General features: G+C 40.6%; 1 protein-coding gene across 1 annotated transcript in view; it reads right to left on the bottom strand.

The window, feature by feature from the left end:
* Nucleotides 1–21,268, bottom strand: part of ca16b (carbonic anhydrase XVI b) — a 94,623-nt gene that overhangs the window by 38,413 nt on the left and 34,942 nt on the right. Inside the window, exon 3 of the mRNA XM_035631555.2 lies at nt 6,784–6,963. Within this exon, the coding sequence (XP_035487448.1) occupies nt 6,784–6,963 (180 nt within the window). The remainder of the gene's footprint in view (nt 1–6,783; nt 6,964–21,268) is intronic.

The raw sequence follows: 21,268 nt of genomic DNA, 5'->3' as shown, positions 1-21,268 counted from the left end.
TTGTTATCTCTCAAGATGTCAAACATAATCTGAATATCGTCCACAACAAAAAGTCAATACCATTTCCACCGGCTTCATACATGGATTTATTTATTTATTATTTATTATTTATTGTCTCCCCTGTGGTATTTGTCAGTCTGAGCTCTTACGGAACATCAATAAAGCAATCCAAACTCGGCAAAGATGACGACGTAGTTCTGACCTTTTTTAATATATTTTAGGTATGTGTGAATTGTGTAAACTCCACATTTCCTTTTCTTTTGTTGATATAATCAACTTTAAAAAAAGCTGCCTTTAACACAGACTCTGGGAGGAAGCTAATATTGCTGAAGGGTTGTTTTTTTCCGGGGGGAGGGGGGGAGGGGGGGGGGGGGGCTGGCGGGCCACAGCCTGACACGATTTGCTTCTTTAAGATCCACTATGCGGGGAATCATTTCATCGCTGGATACAAAGTCAGTGGTGGGCACATTCACAATGATGCCACTGATGTCCCCTTCAGAGAGCGCACCTGCCAGCCCCCTCCTGTGGCCTTCACGTTCCATCAGTTGACTGTGGGAAGCTGTGGTGAACAGCTTCAGAAAAAAGCCATTCTCTCTTTAACTTGTTGCACGGTTCACTAGGAAGATATAATGGCAAGCAGCCGCTTTGTCATTTTCTTCCACCTGCTAGCTTTTCGCAGGGCTGTAATGACATTGCTCCTGCCTGCATAATAGCAGGCATTTTTACATTTTCTCTACATTTTCTCATTTTTACATTTTCTCAGGATTGTAACCAGTTTTCGGCATTGCTGAAAATTCATTAGTAACATTTTTGTGCAGAAAAAATATGAAATTTACGGACATTTTTATGTGTTGTTACTAACATATATAGTGATATTAACAGTAACTTGAGTAACAGTGACATAAACACAAGAACATACATTTAAAAATAGTGGGTCAAAAATGTTAATGTGCATAAACACTTTTGACATTTGTGTAAATATCAATGACAGAAAGGTTTGTATCTCATTTCCAGGCCCGACATTGGCTGTGATTTAAACCTAAACTGTGCAATTTCAGTTAAATTATATGTCTCCAAATTTTTTTTAAAAAAGCACTACGTTATTTAGCCTCGGGTCTCTGTCATTATAAATTTGCAGTGGAAATATTTTATTTTTGGCGAGAACCTCCTTTGAATACTGATGTCACACTTTGGTCTCAAAACGAAAACTAAATATTAAGAATTACTAAATGATTTTTTCCCAAAGTCTGTTTCCTTGTAAGTTTGACATTTCTATCAGGTTATTCACGTAATGACAAGTTAGTAATCAATACACGCATATCAGGGTTTAGTATTTGCAAAAACTAAACTCTTTAAGCATAAACCAACAATCAACCATGATAACCTCAAAAATGTCTTCTCTTGCAATATATGCGCGCTTAAAGAGATCCAAGTTTCAAAAAGAGTACAGTCTCTCCAACATATCTAACTTCTGCAGCCCGCTGCTCAATTAGTCTTTTGATATGCTCTCTTCCAATGAAATTCTCATTATCTCAATTGCCGATGTTTCATTACTGAGGTGCTACATCTACAGCCACCCAGGATGAATCCATTATTTTTTGTCAGGGACAGACGACCCTTGAAGCTTGCCCAACCGAATGGAGACTTCTGGGTCCAACTTATTTCCCATTTAATGACATTCTATTCCTCAGTGGCTCCAAACCCGTTTCCATGTCAAAGGAGTCATTGGTGTGGCTGCATAACCGAAAGTCGAGTGTTAACAGCTCATGGATTAATATGGCGTGGTGAGACGGCATCTGTCTGCATTAGGATAGGTCGACTTTGTGTTCAACGCTTGGGAGTTTTGGTGCGAAGATAACAGAATCTGCATTTTTCAACATGTCTATTCAAAGATGTTAGGTCAAGTTAATGTAGGGATAATGGTCAGATATATACTTCTTTTTTTCCTGTATGATTTCAGTCAAACCTGACTTTCCCTGACTTCATCCCAATTGTTTCTCACAGTGCACTCATGAAACTCTGCAGTGCTCCGAGATAGTTTCAAACAGTCGTCGTAGACTTTTAAAAAGTCAGGGCAGATCGTGTAATTCTCCTTCTGATTCACCTTAAAAGTTCAGACTGTCTGTTGCTGTGGAAGCAAACATTCATGAATGTACTCATGCTCTCACAGTGTCATGGGTTTGAGTTTAAGACGTGTTAGCTTCCCATGGCATCTTAAAACACCACCAGGACGAGGCAGATTACCATCCTTCTGATGTCCTGGCCGAGGTTACATGTTAATGTATCTGTAGCCCTCCAACGTGTCTACATTTGACATCATTAGCCAGATTAGACCCGGTGCGCTGTCGGCTGATCCCCCCTGTTACGGAGAGATTTAGTCGGCGTCTCTGGAGAAGGACAGCCCACTTTTAATCACATCACAAAGCAAAACCAAGAGGATGAGCACGAACAAGCTGTACAGAGAGAATGGATGAAATCACGGCAACAGACGCCAGATCACCATTGCCGAGGATAGCTGGAAGAACAGTTGCAGAAAACGAGTGTGCGATCCGGGGGAAAATGAGCGAAGAGACAGGGAGATCTGAGGAGAGGAGAACCTCGTGTGATGAGGGATGAGCTGAGCCCCTGTCGTGAGGCAAGAAAGAATCTGCCAGCAGCGTTAGCGTGCCAGTGCCGCTTAAGCTGATGGCCTACAGCATGAAGGAAGAGGTCTTGGATGAAGGAGATTTCCAAGACTGAGAGCATCAGGTCAAAGCGAAAAGAAGTGGAAAAAATACCTATGGCATGATGATAATTGTGCAACTCATTTGCAAACATGCATAACATTTACAGAGACGGTAATAAGTCCCCGCTATTGCTGTTATTGATGTGGTGTAATCCTGTGTTAAGCACAAGGAAAGTCAAGGATAGAGGATGCTGGCTGGCCCTGGGAGTCTCATTAGAAATGCAGCCCTGGGTGTGTTTGAACCCTGCAACAGCAGAGCAGGAATTAGAAGCTTAGCCAAAAAGACCTTGAATCACAGCCTGTGAAAGAAGGGGAGTATGTGTGAAAGTAAATCCTTGATCAATGCAAATGTCCCTGGGGTCCTCAGATTCCTCATGAATTCGGTCGAGAGTTGTTTGAATTTTCACTGAGAAATGTTTTGTTGAGGAATGCGGCTCGAATGGCGGCCGATCTGAGAGCGGGTCGAGTCGCCAGGGAGCATTGTGAAATCAATCACAATGAACTTTGTATTAGATCCACTCACTCAGTTCTTCATCACAACACAGACTTTTAAATAGTGTGAAGTTGAAGACCCATCCATGCAGGATTTCAGCATTTGGATTCAGCGTCCCCTAGTGGCAGCTTCAATGAAGACAATGTGGGTCAAAGTCAGTCTTTCGTTTTCTTGTTTTCTTGTGTGTTCCGTGTTCTCTCTGATCTATAGACAGTTTTTAATTTTTTCCTTCAATACAACTAACCCACAATTTTGAGAAGCAATAGCAATCAGTCCTCCACATTGTTAGCCTAATGGCCGAGATCACCTACGGAGCTCATGGCCCACACTGCACTCCTATAACAGCTTGCATGAGTGAAGTTTTATCTTATAATCCCTTTATTTTCCCATTTGCGATCTTAAAATAAAGAACCACTTTCACACACAGTCGGAGAAATAAAACGTGTTTCCTGTTCACAGTTAAGTAATAAAATCATAGCGCACCGCGGGGCGTCTCTCCTGCGTGGCCACTGCTGTCAGACATAATAGAGCAGGATGCGACAGTGTCTGGCTGAAATGTTGCTTAGACCACTTTGCTTACAGTCGGCACCAGAGCCGAGAGCATCGGAGCAGTAAACTGAAGAGAGTTGCACCGCTCTTCCCTCAGCTGATCTCGTAGCTCAGTAATTTTAAAGAGTAGGTGTGCAAACGTTAACAGCAGTCCAGGCTGCATCGCTCCTGCACAATGATGATGTTTAAAAAGTGCAATGATTCAACTGACAAAATGTGAGTCATCCGGACAGACGATCAGGCATCGGGTATCATAGGCTGCAACCTTCCTCAAAAGAACGCCCATAAAATCCTGGAGACGAGCAAAGAAGGATATGATGTGTGAAACATCTCAGCCTGAATGCGAGGAGACATTGCATGGTTGAATTTCATCATGCAAAATATAAAAAAGGTTATGACATAGTCAGGTGTTATATGACTCAAGTGTCACTAACAGACTTCTTCTCAGCTCCTAAGGCCCACAGTGCACTGACAACCACACAATGGCTACAAGAGGCTTGCATAAAATTAGGCGTCATCTTCAGCGACTTAGCTAGAATTCAACAACAAAAGACTGCCGAGGAGGGAGCATGAAACAGGAGTGTGACCTTGCAAAAACACAAAATATCAAGGATGAGAAACAAGTCTTGATGTGGGAAAACAGAAGAGGATTTCAAAAGGCCAATGAGTCATTTGAAGACAGTTTGCACATTCGAAACTCTGAAAGATCTTCCCAAGAACATGAAGGACGAATTTCCTTCTTAGAATCAATAACTAACAATGTCTCAAAGAAAAAGCAGTCCTCAAACAGGTTCAGTCACATTTAAAGTGTAAAGTGAATCAAATGCAACATTGGAAATAAAGACAGAGTAAGGTTTGTGCACTGCTTTTGACCTTGTTCTCATCGAACATCAGCAAACCAATCCATCCATCCATCCACCATCTTTAAAAGTTGTTAGATATTTAAGAACGCACATTATACCCAAAAGTACATTTTATCTCAGCAATGTAGTATAGTTACTTTACTCCTCAATTAAGATTATATGTTTCAATAAGCAAAAGTCTACCTGTCATAGAATATTTACCATAAAATGAAATGATGAACATTCCGAACATAGCCGATTGCAAATTAAGATGAAAGCTTAGGGGATGGTTCAGAACCATGGATCATATGGAAGAGAAGGTTGGTGGGAAAAAGAAGAGAGCGAGAGGGAAGATGCGTGGAGGAGAAAGGAGAGGGAGACTAAAACTGGTGGTGGGAGAGGGACTAGAACCTTCACACTACTGTACAGTACCAGTGATTATACATGTTGTTGTTGGGGTTTTTCATTTCATTATTGCAGCTAAGGAATTTGAAGTTTCAAACTTTCATTTTGCAGAATTACGATATGCAAGTATATAGAAAAAATAAAGTATTGATTCATTCTTCTTACATATACTTAAGAACAGTCAATAGAGTAAAATATTTGTTTTTCTTATTCTATAATGTAATGCTGATTTATGTGAAAAAATCTTTCTGAGTGAGAATTGTCGCCAGTGTTCCGGACGAATGAGCTTTTTTTTGTGACAGTAGAAAGTTTTTTTGTTGATATGAGTTAGTTTGGGAGATGAGATTAATTGATGCAGACTGTGTGAAGAGTTTTGAAAAAGGGGCTTCAGTGTTGGCCGACGCTCGCTAGCAATTGAAAAAACTACAATAAACAAAAATAAAAAAGGTTCCTTGTTTGGCAAACTGATAGTGAGTTAATGTCCGAAAACAGTGGAATTGTGAATTTGCCAAATATTAAGTTTGCCTTTGCATGATAATATGTTGTGCTACTGTGGCTCCCTTTTTTCCCCAGATTTTCACTGTGCTTAGAAATAGAAAATTCCCTCTATACTGCATGAGCCCAAAATTACAGCCGGCCATGTTATTTCCATCTTTGTAAATAAAAGCCAGCCCGGAGCGTTGCTCGGTTGTCCCGGTGGCCTTGGTTGTCATGGGGGCTAACAACTCTCATTATGATCATATGCAAAAGATGACACTACTCTCTGAGAGAAACGGCACCAAACAGCAGAGGAGATCAATTAAGGTCAGGGTTTTCGCACCAATGGTCCATGGATTTTGGCAATAGTTTGAAGTAGCAGTTAATCAAGTGAGCTTCATGACGTTTCCGTAAACAACGCACGCAGGCTGTGTGCAAAGAAGAGGGTGAGAGATAGTGGGAGCAGGGCACGCTACAATGAAGGCAAGTAATGGGGCGATTGCTAATAACCACTAGTTTGATTTAAACTAGTGGATAAAACATAAATCACTATACGTATTTTATTACATTGTCCATGTATATTGTGAAATTATTTAACTTCCTGGATATTAAATATGCAATCCGTTCAAAAGATAAAATGAACACATGCTTTTAACTTAAATCAAGGTAATTCAACACAGTGATGGAAAGATCCAATCCTGCTGTAAAATGACGTAAAATGTAATGAAAGCATCTATCGGAAGATGAGCTGTCATGTTGCAACCTACACGTCGCGGAATAATTTGAATGCAAATCTTTATTGTACAGTTTGTCTACCAACTCAACATCTTTGTTCCGTTTTATTGTATTATGAGCTTTTTTGTAAAACATTTTGAACTGCAACTGCATGGTGGTGTGGTGGTTAACGAGTCACAGTTCCAACCAACCATCAGGGCCTTTCTGTGTGGAGTGTGCATGTTCTCCCTGTATATTCGTGGGTTGTCTGGCTTCCTGCCGCAGTCCAAAAACATGCAGGATGGGTGTAGGTGGATTGGAGACTCTTAATTGACCGTAGGTGTGAATGTGAGAGTGAATGGTTGTGTGTCTCTGTATGTGGCCCTGCAATAGGCTTGCGACCTGTCCAGGGTGTACCCCACCTGTTGCCCAATGTCAGCTGGGCCTGGCTCCCACGAACCCTTAAATGGTAAAGCGGTAGATGATGAATGGATGGATTTTGAAGCATGAAAGCTGTTGCATAAATTAAGTTGGACTGACTAAACAAACACAAAAAACTAAAAAGCTGTTGTGCAGACCTGTCTTCCCAGTGTTTTTCATGGTGGTCTGGTTGGAGGACTCAGTGTTGAATTTTTCCAGCACCAGCTCCTGGTACTCCTCTGAAACCAGAGCTCGTTCGTCTGCTATGTCCACAGGTGATTGGTTGTTCGCGGCACATTCTGGATATGAGGCTGCCCAGCCTCGAGGTCCATGGCTTCCTGCAGAAACAGAAGACACAAGAGCCTATAAGAATGTAAGCTAGGCCCCAGACATCTCCTTTGTCTGAGCAGACTGGTTTTAACACATTAAACTAAAAAACACGGACAATATAACAGCTTCAGCAGCAGGAAGGTTTCTATATGCCTTTAATGGATACTGAGGAAAAAAGAGGACATTAATTCAGCTGCAGTGCCCTCTACGCCCCTCAGCACCTGGACAACATGTAAACACAATGAAAATTCATCATCTGTATACAGGCAATTCCAGCGTTAATTGTCCATTTATGATTTGAATATCTGAATGAGGTACAGTATTTCCATACAATGCTACACCTACTGAAACTGTGCTGAGAATGGGTACAGAAAGAACATTATACCAAATGCACAATTCAATAGAAAATACTCCACTTTAAACAATTCATGTGCAGTGTGTGCTGCAAACCGACTTCCTGTTGAATCCATATCCCCTGTCTGCTCTTTTAATCCTCCATCCCCTACAGTAGCGCTTCTACAAAGGAATAATTCACAACCGACAGGGGTCCCCTTGATCTCTTCTCGGGTACAATGGGCCAATGCAACAACAAAAGCTGAGGGATCAGGGGAACAAGGGAGCATGCATGGATTTTAACTTTTCTGGGTTAACACAATATTTATGATCCAATTCCCTGCAGATGTAGGGCAACTTTGCTACCAGCTCATGAAAAAGATATGTGAACTCCTCGTCACTAAAACACCCTGGGATCAAGGGTGGCTTTATGTCTTTGCTATGTATAAACACCTTGCACCAAAAGACGCGCGAGAGCGCGGGTCCCTCGGAAAAAAGATTCAGGATTATTTTTGAAATGTTTAACCCCGTCAACCGGAGCACAATCATAAAAAAGACTGCAGGGTGTGCAGACACATAAAGAGGAGTCATTCCATCCATGCTTCCACTGAATCAGCCTCTGTTTTGGGAGAGGAGTACAATAAGAAATGTCTCAGATCTGTCTAGTGATTTAAATTAACAGCAGTTGTTTTTCTAAACACCACCTGCAAGATTATGGATTTATAAAGTCTGGATGGCAGGCAAATATTGGAATAGATATGAGCGGCATTTCTGACTAATGACTGCATTAGCAGGCAGGATTAAATTTGTCAGTCATGGCTTTAGACTTACCAATATGTCTGCACCAGAACAACTCCAATATTTCATAGCCTGGAACAGAGGCCATAATGAATGCAATACTAATACTATCAGGCAGAGAGGCGCTTGCACGTGAGGGATTTCTATAAAGTGGAGCGAGTGTTTATCATATTCAAGTAAAAAGCACTTTGTGTACAAAAATATCTGGTAAGCCTTTATGTAAAAAAATAAAAAAAATAAACATTTGATTCTCTTCTATTCCATTCGTTTTGTGTTGCTGATAACCAGCCATAACCTCATCAGCCACACAGTCTGTAGCTTGATTATTAAACAATACTTTGATTGAAGGTGAAAGCAATATTTTGGAGACCAAAATCACTCCCCGTCATATAACAACCCAGCTACCAAGGTTAGTTTTCAGTGTGTGTGTGTGTGTGTGTGTGTGTGTGTGTGTGCGTGTTTTATTGTTGGTAGCCTACATAGCACACACAGCGCTACCAAGGTTAACGTCACAGAGTTAACACCCCGATCAATATGGGGAAAACCAATGACTAAAGTTGAAGATCTAGCAAACTCAAGAGAGGAGGTGGCCGTGGGAGTCGATAGACCGAACAAGGGGGTCAGAGAGAGGAAAGCAGTGTGATCAACATGATGCTTAGTTCTGCTGAATGTGGAACCTACTCACAATTCTTTGCCATTTAGTTTAAAGTCAAACCAAAATGTACCCGTTTTGATTTTGTTGCTCATTTTCAATGCACTTTGCATTTCTACGATAACTCACCTGCATGATATATATGCATTATTTAGTATTGACTTCAGTTAAAAATGCAAAATTCGGAAGGAAGATTTTTTTTTTTTTCAAATTGACTTTGTTTAAAAAAATAAACATAACTACTGGTCTATTTATCATTATAACATTTTATGAATTCCCAAATAGCAATATCATTATGTGCCCCATAAAATCAAGTAGCTTGTTCCACAAGCTCACATTAGTTCACAAGTTACACCCACACAGTCGTGAGCTCAGACACAGACTGAGAGTGAAACTAGGGTTAACTGTACATTTATATAAGTTCTTGGGAAATATAGTTTGGTAAAGTATTGCACACTTGAGGCAGCCGCACAATTGGTTGTGCCTTACTTCCATCCCATTTGGGTTGGCAGAAGATATATATATTCTTAGGCAGAGCTGTATGAAGAACAATGCCTGCAGTTGCTTCAAACATTTGCTATTTCCCTAACCAATAATGTGTGCTATGTAGGCTACCAACAATAAAACACGCACACACACACACACACACACACACACACACACACACACACACACACACACACACACACACACACACACACACACACACACACACACACACACACACACACACACACACACACACACACACACACACACACACAGAGAGAAAACTATCTCAGCTCTCTAGTGGGCAATTTCAATCTCTATTTTCTTGCTTTACTTCTTTCTCCTCTTGAGTGAATTGTGGCAAACTACAAAAACCTTCTCAGATTTGACTGAGATACAGATGGAGTGTTTCTCCGACTTTAACCCTGGTGTGGTGGGTCGCCACCTGAGAAAAAATAATAAAAATAAATAAATTTTAAAAAAGAGTTTAAAAATGTAAATAACATACAAATATTGCATTGTACCCATTCAATTTTTTTTGTGTATTTTATTCATACTATGCACCTAATTTCAAAAAAGAAAAGTAAAAAATATATAAAATATATTTATATAATTCACCTTATTTGAAATGAGAACATGTATATACATGAACTCATTTCTAAACAAGACAAGAGAAAAACTAAATATTTCATTGATATTATTGACCTCATTTGAAATTAGTGCATGCGCAAAATATATATTCTACTTAAACACTTACTTTCCTAATATAAATGTACAAATTTCAGAAAAAAATAAACCAAAAATATTTTATTCATATAATTCACCCCAGTTCATTTCCGCTCAGTACGAGAATCTCTACTGCGTCTTTCAAAGTCATGATGCTTTCTTTACTCGTCTTTTTCACCGTGTGTGTGTGTCTTTTCCCCACAAACACTGAGCAGAGCAGGGGTCAGACAAATCCCCCTAAAACCAAAGATGGACAGACGTCGACCCTGAACATCTGAAAATCAGGCCAAAATATCAGCGGCTCTTTCAAATGCATGTAATCTGGGGACAGCGGCTTTGATCACAGGCTCTGTCGCTGACAGCAGGGAGGCTAGACTCTGCCAGAGACACGAGCAGCTCTCCTGCAGTTACAGCTGCGCCCCCGCCGACAAGCATGGGAGGACAGGCTTTGACCCGTCCTGGTTGTCAGAGAAGAAATACCGATTTTGGTAAAGGTTGGGTACGAGAGAAAATAAAAATGTACACGCTTAATTCCACTTTACACCGCATTGTAGCGCACGGGCCAATTTCCATCCTTGCACAACAGCAACACGACAACAAAAGACAGAGAAGCCTGTAACACCTGACAGACAGTGGACTCAGTATTTCAGCCGCGTGGAGAAACGATTAGATGTTTGCTCGGAACATGAAAGATATAAAAACAAAAGAGATAACTTTGTGGCCTATTCAAACAGAAAGCTGGTGAATAGCATCAGTTCATCACACCAGACAAAAAAGTGACAGAACGAGTTGAAGCCACTCAAGTGTTCCACAGGTCACTTTTATTCAGTGAAATTATAAATAAAAAAAAGGGGGGGGGGGTAATCTTTTGCTAATTTTCCAATCAAACACACATTACATCTCATTTACTGCAAGGGATAATTCTGCATTTTTAAGAACAGAAAGGGAGGAGCAGCACTAAAATCAGATAAGTGAGGGGTTGCCCAGCAGTCGGTTAATCTGTCTCATTGCCATCCATCAGAATGACTATAATCCCGGCGGTTAAGCCGTTCCCACCGCAGCCCCGCTGCTCTGTAGGGATGAGGTGAACAATTTCACCGTTAGTTTGGGATTTTTCTAATACGTTAAATGCCACACTTTCGCAGCTACGTTCTGCATATGGCTCTGAGAGAGCTGCTCCCACGCTGGGCTGCAAGACACACTTCTTCTACTGAAACTCTTCGTAGGAGCGATCAGCTCGCGCCTGCAGGACACTGAATGTTTTATACATTTATGATGGACAAAGACGAACGAGGTACACCGATGATACAGCTCGCCTTGCAGCGGGGGAGGCCGCTGTTTGGGAAGGTTCCCTACCGGGTAATAAATTTGTGATAACACCGGCGTTACCGATCGCACTGGATATTTCGCAGGAAAAGTCGCGTGTGTCGGCTCAATATCTGCAGAGTGCTGACTTTGATCTTTAATGTTACACTATGCTGCAGGCGGCTTCACTCTCGAAAGTGTGTGTGTGTGTGTGTGGATTAGTAGTGTTACTTCCAGAGCAGGAGAAAGCTTACGTAGTTAGAAGCTTCCTGTAGTTGTGATCACAAAATATGTTTGTTTCAAAATTTTGGATCAATTGTAAGTTTGAAAAATAAAATAAATATAGCTATAACCAAGGCACTTGATGCCCAGTCGCTCCACAGTAGTCGCCCAGCGGTAGGGAACTGTAACGATACACAGCAAAAATCAGATGTGATTGTTTGGCGTAGTATGATATATAGAAAAACAAATTCTCAATAATAAATAACCAAGCAGAATCATGGTCGTAATGCTGGGGGGGGGGGGGATATGGGGAGATTTTCTTTTGTTTCAAATGTATTTTTTTCCCTAAAGATAAGAAGATGAGCCTTTTATCTTCCTTCGCATTATCTTTTCTTTCAACAAAGACGCACTCAGCGGTTACACAACATCGTGAACAACTGAAAGGTGTAAGACAACACAATGGAACAGCGTTGGAACAAATCCTGTCGCGTCCAAATCCTCGCAGAGCTTTGATGTTCTCCATTTGTTGCGACTGTGAAAGAAGGATGTGATTATTTTGTTTTAGAGGTGTTAACTGATCACGTTTGTTTTGGTGGGCTGCATTATACACTTCAGCAGTCCATGTTTTGAAACCTTTTCGGATACAGTTATTTTGGAATCAATTTAACTTCCTTTATGATTGGAGTCGGTTGGGGAAATTATGGGATTTTGATTGGGCAAAAAGTTGAACAAATTCAACTGGTCAACGGTTTACAGTCTGAAGCGACGACTTCAAATAGAACGAGATGAGTGAAAAGTGGCCCGTTTGAGCAGTGCGGTGTCCTTGAAAGATTCACACAATGTCACATTTCCATGTGCATATGCAATGTGTTTACACATTAATATTAATATTGTAGGTGTCAGGTCAACTTAGAGCAATTCAGAACATGTGGCAGCAGCAAAAACAAGCACACAGCCACATAAACATCAGTACAGAACATACAAACCTAGATGGTTTCAAGCAGGTTTGATGATCTCAAACTCTTCAACATGTTTTCACTGTCACAAGACGTCACATCCACATTTTGAAAAAACTCGCTCATTCCTTCGGCCACTGATTCACCACCTGTGCAAGAAGTAGAACGACTAATGTCTGCGACATCCATTAGGTCTGTTAATCCGACCGGCTCTGGGCGCAGAGGCTCTGCGATGGGACACCGCTCGCTTTTATCTACTTGTTTTAAGTAAAACAGGCACATGTTTCTCTCAGTATGGTACTTTGTGTTCCAGGTGTCATCCCATTAACCTTGGGATGAACAGTTGGGCCTGCGCTACCATGGCAACACCGACAGAACGGCGATTGCCTTGTCATTTCCGTTTTGTCCCACTGAGAGAAAGCGCCACTGCTGTATGACTGGCAGACCTCCAACAGTTGGCACTGGCAAAAATCTGCGCTGATCTGACCATATGTATTAGCACTGACAAAAAAAATTAAATGGCTGTGCTGATTTTTTTTCAATTATTTGATAGTACAATGTTATCACTTTTGTGAAGATAAGAACTCACTTTATCAGCGGAGTTTGTTAAAGGCTTGGTGCTGCAGAATGTTTCTTAATACATAATCTCTTTATATAATTTCAGTTTTGACAAATTGACAGTGACAAACCCCCCGTTAAGAAACTTCAGTTGCAATGAGCAGACAGTAACTCAACAGGCTAAGAGAGGAAGTAGCTCAGTGAAAAGCCAAACAAAAGTCAAAAGTCAACAATCCCAAAAAAGTGGAGTGTTCATGTATGCAAGCAGTCGTACTTGGGCACATTGGTTCTTGGCGTTAAATGTTACGTGAATCAGGGATTCAGCTTGCTCACATGATCACAGTGAGAAAAAGCTTACATGCTGACGTTGAGCAGGTAAAACAGTGTTTCAACTATGTTTGTTCTGCAGCCACGAAATGAAGTCAAGATTACTAAACTCTACAGAGCACTTCTGAAACGACAGACGCGGGGGGTGGAGTCGCCTGACGGCATCCCACCAAGGTGAGATGGAGAAAGAGAAGAAACAGTGAAAAAGAAAGAAGACGGGAAAGAAAACCGGAGACAACTGAAATTGCTTCTACTCTTCAACCTGCATGTTTCTCTAGATTAACGATTAACAATGAATGTAAAAGGTTAGTATCTGTAGCATTCAGCTAATTTTAACCTAATCATTAGATCAAACTTGTGCCAATTCTGGTATGGTAACACTCAAAGCCACAAACAAATAATGGATTAATCCTGGAAGGATGGTAGTGTAGCACCTTTCTCCTTGTGAATGTAACACTAACAACCAATGAGATCTCTTTGCTGCCACTGCAGTTCAAAAAGTCAAATATTGTTAACAAAACTTCCAACACGCTCAGAAGGTCTTACCGAAACCACCTAACTGAGAAATGTTCAGGTGTGTGTGTGTGTGTGTGTGTGTGTGATTTTTTTTTACAGTGAACTTCCAAAAGAGTTTTTTTTTCAGATTCCTTCACTGACCCATCTGCATAAGACGACTTAATTATCAGTGAACCATAAAGGTAAAAACCAGTTCTGCCCTCAGTGGCCGTCAGACGCTTCAAAGCAAAGTGAGGAATTATGCAGGGATGATCAGTGAGTACTTTTAAAACTAGGAAACAACTGATGTAATGCTTTGGGCCTCAAGCAAGAATATTTTTCTCATCATTATCTTCAGTGTTTTCTGTCGGATCAGGCAGTGGAACGCCTTCGCTCAATCGCAATATTACACAATAAGCAGCATGCTAAAATAATTTGACATGCCTCTGGCGTGTAGAGCAGCTTGCTACCAGCTGTGTCACGGCACATCCACCTGGCCTTCACAACACATCAGTGAGCGCATGACGCCCGTTGTGTGAACACTCCTGTCTCGTCTGCGAGGCGTCATGAGCCGGGGGAATTTAAGCCTTACCTTGAGTCCACTGAAGAAAAAAGTACATTTTCAGGTAAATCATATAATAACAGCTTGCATGGCGACAATTGTCAGGTGACTTATCAATAAGCCAGCCATCTCCGTGCACGTCTATGTACAAAATGCATGCAAACTGCACTATTTGGCAGCACAGCGCTGCTCTGGCCATCGCGCAACAACATCTAGAAGGTACAAGGGATGTCCCGATCCGATATTCCATATCGGTATGAAGCAATATTGGCCAAAATTAATGAATCGGATATCGGAATACATAAGAACTACTACTAAGCCTTGAACGACATTCGGGCATCACATTTTATGTTTATTTATTATTATTTAATTAACAGTTTGCAGTTCAATTCGTTTTTTGCTTGTTTGAATGATGCGGACCATAAAACATTCTGCACAAACTTCTGTGAGAAATAAAACAGCAGTATTCCATAACTCTGTCATGTTGCTGACTTGGTATGTCTTCCTTTTTGAGTATGAGATTTTAGATGGCTAGGTTAAGCAAAGCGTATCCTGAGCATTATTTGTATTTTCATCAGATTGTATCAGATTAGTATCGGCAGATACTCAAGGTTGCAGGGTCGGTATCGGATCGGACAAGAAAAAGTGATATTGTCCCATCCCTAGAATGTAAAATAAATACATTTCCAAATCATGTTATAATTTAAATTGCAGCATTTTACAGCCTAATGACATTAGTATGAGGTGCAAAGATGGAAAAAGATTAAAAACAGCAGACTAATTTGACATGATTCCTAGGACAAGTCTGGGCTAAATTGATTAAATGCTTTTGGCAAGTTCTCCTTAACCACATGTATGTAGAGGCCCATTGTCTTACATCCACTTCTCAGCAGATATCTAAAGGAACAGGTACTCGATACATACTAAAGATGTTTGCATGAAAGAAAAGAGGCACCCAAGGTCACAGAGAAGGTGATGCATGAGTGAGCCTTCGGTTACACTTCACTAAATTAAAGGTACATCTATTTGACCTTGTCACTTTTATTCGGTGACAAAGAGGCAGGCAAGCAAGCCCAGCAAAAAGTGGTCTGTTTGTTTTCCTTCACTTGCATTATAGAGACAGTGGCACAACAAGTAGAATCAAGTCGGAGAAGGTTGATCAAAATAACAGAATTTGCTCGGATAAGAACATGGGTAGAATATTCAGCCCCACAGAGAAGAACAGCCATCTCTCTTGAAAGTAACTTGAAAGTAAATGTCATCAAAGATTCTTTTAACTTTCATCAAAAGGATAATCAGCAACAACAACGTATCATTTCCATTATTTTAATTTATAGCTTATTAATCACAGTGTTGCATTTGCATGACAGTTCGATTAAATCATGAACTGATGATTTATTAATTGACTTATTTACAAATTTTATCAATACTTATGACATACAATATATCATATAACAATGAGAGGCAGAACATTACAGTGACCACTGTTAAAGTATGAAGGTAAGGAAGGAAAGTTTTATGGCAAATTAAAAAAGCAAAAAAAAAATTCTAGATCAAATTTTAGTTCAGCTCTTTTTTCCCAAGGTACATTTACAATCGTATATATTTTTGGAATGTTCAATGTGGAAAATGTTATTTTTAATTATGTACTGTAGGTCCTACTGAAAACAGTATTACTTGTGGGAAATTGAAGTGTAAATGCTACATGCTGACTAGACATCAGATTCAGCAAACAAGAATACTGCAAAATAAGTAAAAACCAAAGCAAAATGTGTTGCTATATGCCAAAGGAATGATTTTCTTCCTATTACCCATGAATCCTTGAAGCTGCTCAAACATTTCGGGGGCTCATACATCTGCCTTGCAACATTATTGATCAAGGAGCAGAATTTAAATGAATGTTGGTTAATTATTAAAATGCTGCCCGATATGAGTATAAGTATAAGTGAGTCAACTTGTTCTTATGCACAAAAATGTTTTCTCTTGTTTTACCCTTTTATCTGTCATACAATACCTCCTTTGTTTGTAGGCCTATGGCAAGGCTATGACATTTGATTAATATTTGACAAATACAACCCTATTGTTGTGACTTGTTATCATTCTTTCAAATCCAAAACTACAGTATCAGCTTCTTTGGAGTTACTGCAGACATCAGCTGTGTCCGGTGTTGAAAGGTTCCTGCCGTTCAGGGAGATAGCTGACGGGGGACTCAGATAAGATAATAACTACTTATTTCCAAAGCCCAGATGACATTAAAAGCACACAAGTTCCAATGAATCATCAGAGCCAATGGATCATAAATAATCCTCTCCTGTCTCAACCCTCAAAATCAAACTCCAAGAGAGTCCGTCTGAAGTCCACTCCCTTTTCGCCGTACCGAGGGGTCACCAACTGCCCCTTGTTACGCAACTTCAAATAGGTTTTTATATAACACAGAGCCAGTTATTTTAGTTTTCTGGTGATGGCTGATATGAGAAGACGCAAGTTTGTTAACTTATTCTGCCCTTTCACTTTAAATCATGAGCCAGATTTCCAGGCCTCGGCTGCTTATTGAGGTGGTCAGAAGCGGTACTTCACTTCAGATATTAAACTTTTTCAGAATCTTCAAAACTGTCTGCTTTTCAGAAATTGGTACAAGCTCCGGTGACTTAACCAAAATGAGTCAGGAAAAATCTTTACCTCTTCCGGCACTTTCTCTCAAGCATTTCATGACAATCTAATGACCAATTAGCAGACTGGGACCAAGTGTCCTAAAGAGAGTGGATGTTAAATGTCTTATTTCCAGAGGAGCTAATAATCACAACCTAGAACGCGATGAGGCCATAAGGCTGAGTTACGGTGGGATGAGGTTTGGTGAAAACACATTCACAAGTCCCACCAGTCTGTTCAAGGAGATGGAGTGAAGATGACTGAAGCGTGAGAGTACACCTTGTGCTGATTTTCATATCTGTGATGTCGTCGCATCACGATTTACGTATGAAATTATTTCTGTTATCGAGTTAGAAAAATAAAGAATCCACCAATACTTCACTGACTCTTCCTTGCTGCCAATAAGGTTTTTTGAAGAAAGATGATCCAGAAACTGGAATTCACTCACTCTTGTAAACCTGTGTATTTGGAGGAAAAAGTCAAACTTCAAAGTCAAATCATTCAAGCACATTTCTCAGGTAATTTACATTTGCTGCAAATTGGTCAAATGAATGCGGTGCTGCTCTCCTGAACATGGTTGATTGAGTCTTTTTGAAGTCACTACGTGATGTTTTAAAAGTAAGCAATGTTCAACAATGTTGAATCCTTTTAAGGCCAATTTCTGCTTCTGCGCTGAAAGTACACCAAGGCTGCACAACCTACACCTTAGCCCTGAGGCGCTCATCACAACCACAGGCTGTGCGTATATTCAAATTGCAAAAATTGTAATTGGTCAACTTGGTGTCTCCATGTATCCAAGTGGCTATACGGGCACTCAAAACTCCTCCTCCTTTCGATCAGTTCAATGGTCGTGCACATATCCCCCGCTGACGTCTTCGCTCTTTTCTGCATTGCAGTCATTTCTGCAAAAGAGTCTCTGTTCTTCAACATTCATCAGCTTCAACATGAGGCACTCAGTTTCTGTCCCTATTATTAGAAGTACACACACTGTCATAGAAAATGGCAGATTAACACAGACACACCAGCGCACGTGTTACAATGCACACAATATCATAGGCCTCTTGCAAAAAGGCTACAGTGTCCTGCAAAGAAGTATGAACCTGGCTTCACCCTGAAATACTGTACATTGTGTTTACTACGGCACATTACTTGAAAAGCTGTACGTGTCTTCATGACTACGAGAGGGAAAACTGATGCCAGGAGTAAGGCCTGGATACAACCCAGCAGGGTGAGTAGTTCGTATTCTGCCCTCTTTTTTTCTTCCCTTGGAGCGAGCAGCTTTTAGTTTGCCAGTCTGCAGTGAGCATCCAGTGTTGTGTGTGTGACTCAAGTTAAACAACCTAATCTGGGGACTCTGTCAAGCAAACGGAGACATTAATGTTGATTTTATATGATTCCTTTATGGGTTGGGGAAATTACAGTGGTTTCCCTGAGAAAACAACAAAATTGGAGCACGTCTGTAAATGAGAGAACCTGCTGGTATGGAAGATAATAGTCACTACTTGAATAATTCAACCTTACTGCATACTTTTGTGGCACCAGTGCAGATACAGTAACTACAAGAAAAGGGGAGATTTTCATCCAAAGAGGGAACAGGTGGAATTTAACACAACTCTCGGAATTTAAAGTGACAGAAACTAAATATATATTATATAATACACATATATACACAAACACATTCTCACGTGATTTTTATGTTCCTAAAAATAATGAAATTAAGGACCTATTATTCATATTTGCTCACAAATCCTTCTGCAATTGATGGCTGCCTGAAATCAGTATTATCACTTGGTATCCTCCGTGGTGAAGCTTTGCCATATTTCTTCTTCGTCGTCTACCAAGTGGTTTCAGTGGCTTCCTGCCGTCAGTCTGGTAATCAAGCAAGTGACCTGCATGCCAATTTGACCGGTCAAGGGCACTCATACCTTTCCCCCGTCGTCCTCAATTTGATGGATTATTCACACCAGGTTCTACCAAGTCCTCAACCAAACAAATCCCCAAACATCCTTAAAGCAGAAAAGTCAGCACTTAAAATCTGATAGTAATCGTTCAAGATCAACCCAGTGGTGCTTGAACGTGACATGAAGCCAAAAACAAATGACAACTTATCACGACTGTCTGCACTACAAAGTGTGTCTTAATCAAATTTAAGTAAGCTCTGATTTCTAGCTTACATAACGGTTAATTTGAGACGTTATCTTAACATTATGCAATTAACAGTGTGACCTCATCGCTCTCGTTCCACCCGGCCATTCAAGATCTGGGCTCCACTTCCAGTCTATGTCTGCAGGAGAGGGTGGAGGGAAAGACAAACAATCCATCCGTCTCCCTGCGTACACAGCACAATGCGTCTCAATGAGGAAAGGAAAAAGACCCTTGCTATTTGGGTAGAGGCTTAAAATGCTTCCGAACACTGTACATGTTACATGTTGGTCATAGGTACAGTGTATGAAACAACTCATAATTTAATGTGTTGCCTGCTTTTAACAAATCAATAACAGCAACTGAAAAAAACTCTTTGCTGCACTTGATTCATAAATGGGTTTAAAATATCAAAGAGATCATATGAGACCTTTGGGAAAACTGTAGTGCTGTAGTCAACAAAAGAAAATCGTAGAAAGACAAAAAGATCTGCAATATAACTCTACATTGACAAAATTGGCCACATTTAACTACCTGGGAGTTTTTTTTTAGAATGAATGAATTATTAATAAACACAAACAGTCATCCGTTTTAACAAAATGCAGTCACATCCACACCTTCTTTGACAGGGAGTCTATTAGTCCGGAGCCAAATACGAGTGACGTTTTAGTAAACATTATATAAGTTAGACTTTCCTTTTCGCGGCTAATCTGTCCCTGATGTTGCCAAAAATAATAATTACAAAAATGTAATTGTAAAAAAGATAAAAATGCTATTGATGTAGCACTTTAATCTTTAAATGTAAAACCAGCCATTGTGCAATAGGTGAACATTTAGTCAGACAAGACCACATCTACCAACCTTGACCTGCTGAATGACCAGAGTCATTGGTCACACAGTGCATTACATTTTCCAAATGTAATGCATTTTAGAATATTCAAAATCAAGTCTGTCTCTGATTTTGGCAGTGTTTCAGACTATACAACCATTGATTCCAGGTGGTGTTGCTGAGTTCTGAGGAGTATGGCATCTGATAAGAATGGCGCCATGGCCGTCTCAGAGCCTTAGCTCAATCTTTAATCAGGGGTCATTGTGTTCCACACAGCGGTCCCAAACACATAAAGGCAGGTAGAGGAAGTGGTAAATCATACAGGCATCGGGGTCTAATTGGCCACCAGAATGAGCTCCAGCCAAAATATTGTTTTCCCATGGCGCTATCTGCTTCCATCTCGTGGACTTTCATAGAAACTGTGGCTTCCTGTTCTTGGGTGTTGGCCGCTGCATAAGTACAACATCCCCTAGTCTGTAAAAATAATCTGCAGGACCTTGTGCGAAGAAAAAAAGAGGGACAGAAATACACTCTGTTCCATGAGGAAGAGCTTCCTCTACAATTCAAAAACGTTAACTGCTTCCCCTTCAACATGGCAGGAGGCCAAACATGCCAACAAATGCTCCAGAACCGTCACTTCTCTAAATCTGAAACCGTCGCATGTGTTCTCATTATCTTGCACGACCCAGAGAGTTTGACTCTTAACTTAATTTAATCATTGCAAATTCATATTTAATGCCGAAAACCTGACCCTGCAATATTTATATGAAGGAGAAGAAAGCCAGAATAAGTCAATACCCAACCCTCAGGCCCCTTTAGACTCATTCTGAGTTGCACATCTCTATTCTTAAATACAATGGGTGTTACACAACCAACGTATGCAGCCGGCTGAGAGAAAGAAGAGACGGGTGCAGTTTGTGCGCCATCACTCTCTACGCGTCCACTTCCATCTGATCTGCCTCACAGCACAGCTGTTGTTCCGCGACGGGCGATGCAGGTGACTGGAGACGCAGCAGCAGGTGGACGGCTCTCTGTCAGATCAAACAGCTTTGGACTGGTGTGTGTGTGTCTCTACTTTATGTCCACGAAATAATTAGCTTAACTCTGATATGAACTTTTCGAAAGCAGAGAAAAAAACAGGTCCACTGCACAAGTCTCAATGCGTGACAGCTCCTGCGTAAACATGTTTATTTTATTAACTTCACGTCACGTGATTTGTGAAGATAAAACGACTTCGGAGAGGCATATCTGCTGAACAGTATATACCTCT

This window comes from Scophthalmus maximus, chromosome 6, assembly GCF_022379125.1.
Source record: "Scophthalmus maximus strain ysfricsl-2021 chromosome 6, ASM2237912v1, whole genome shotgun sequence".
In the NCBI taxonomy this organism is placed as follows: Eukaryota; Metazoa; Chordata; class Actinopteri; order Pleuronectiformes; family Scophthalmidae; genus Scophthalmus; species Scophthalmus maximus.
The sequence above is the reverse complement of the archived record's forward strand: the minus strand, read 5'-3'. Positions and strand labels throughout refer to the sequence as shown.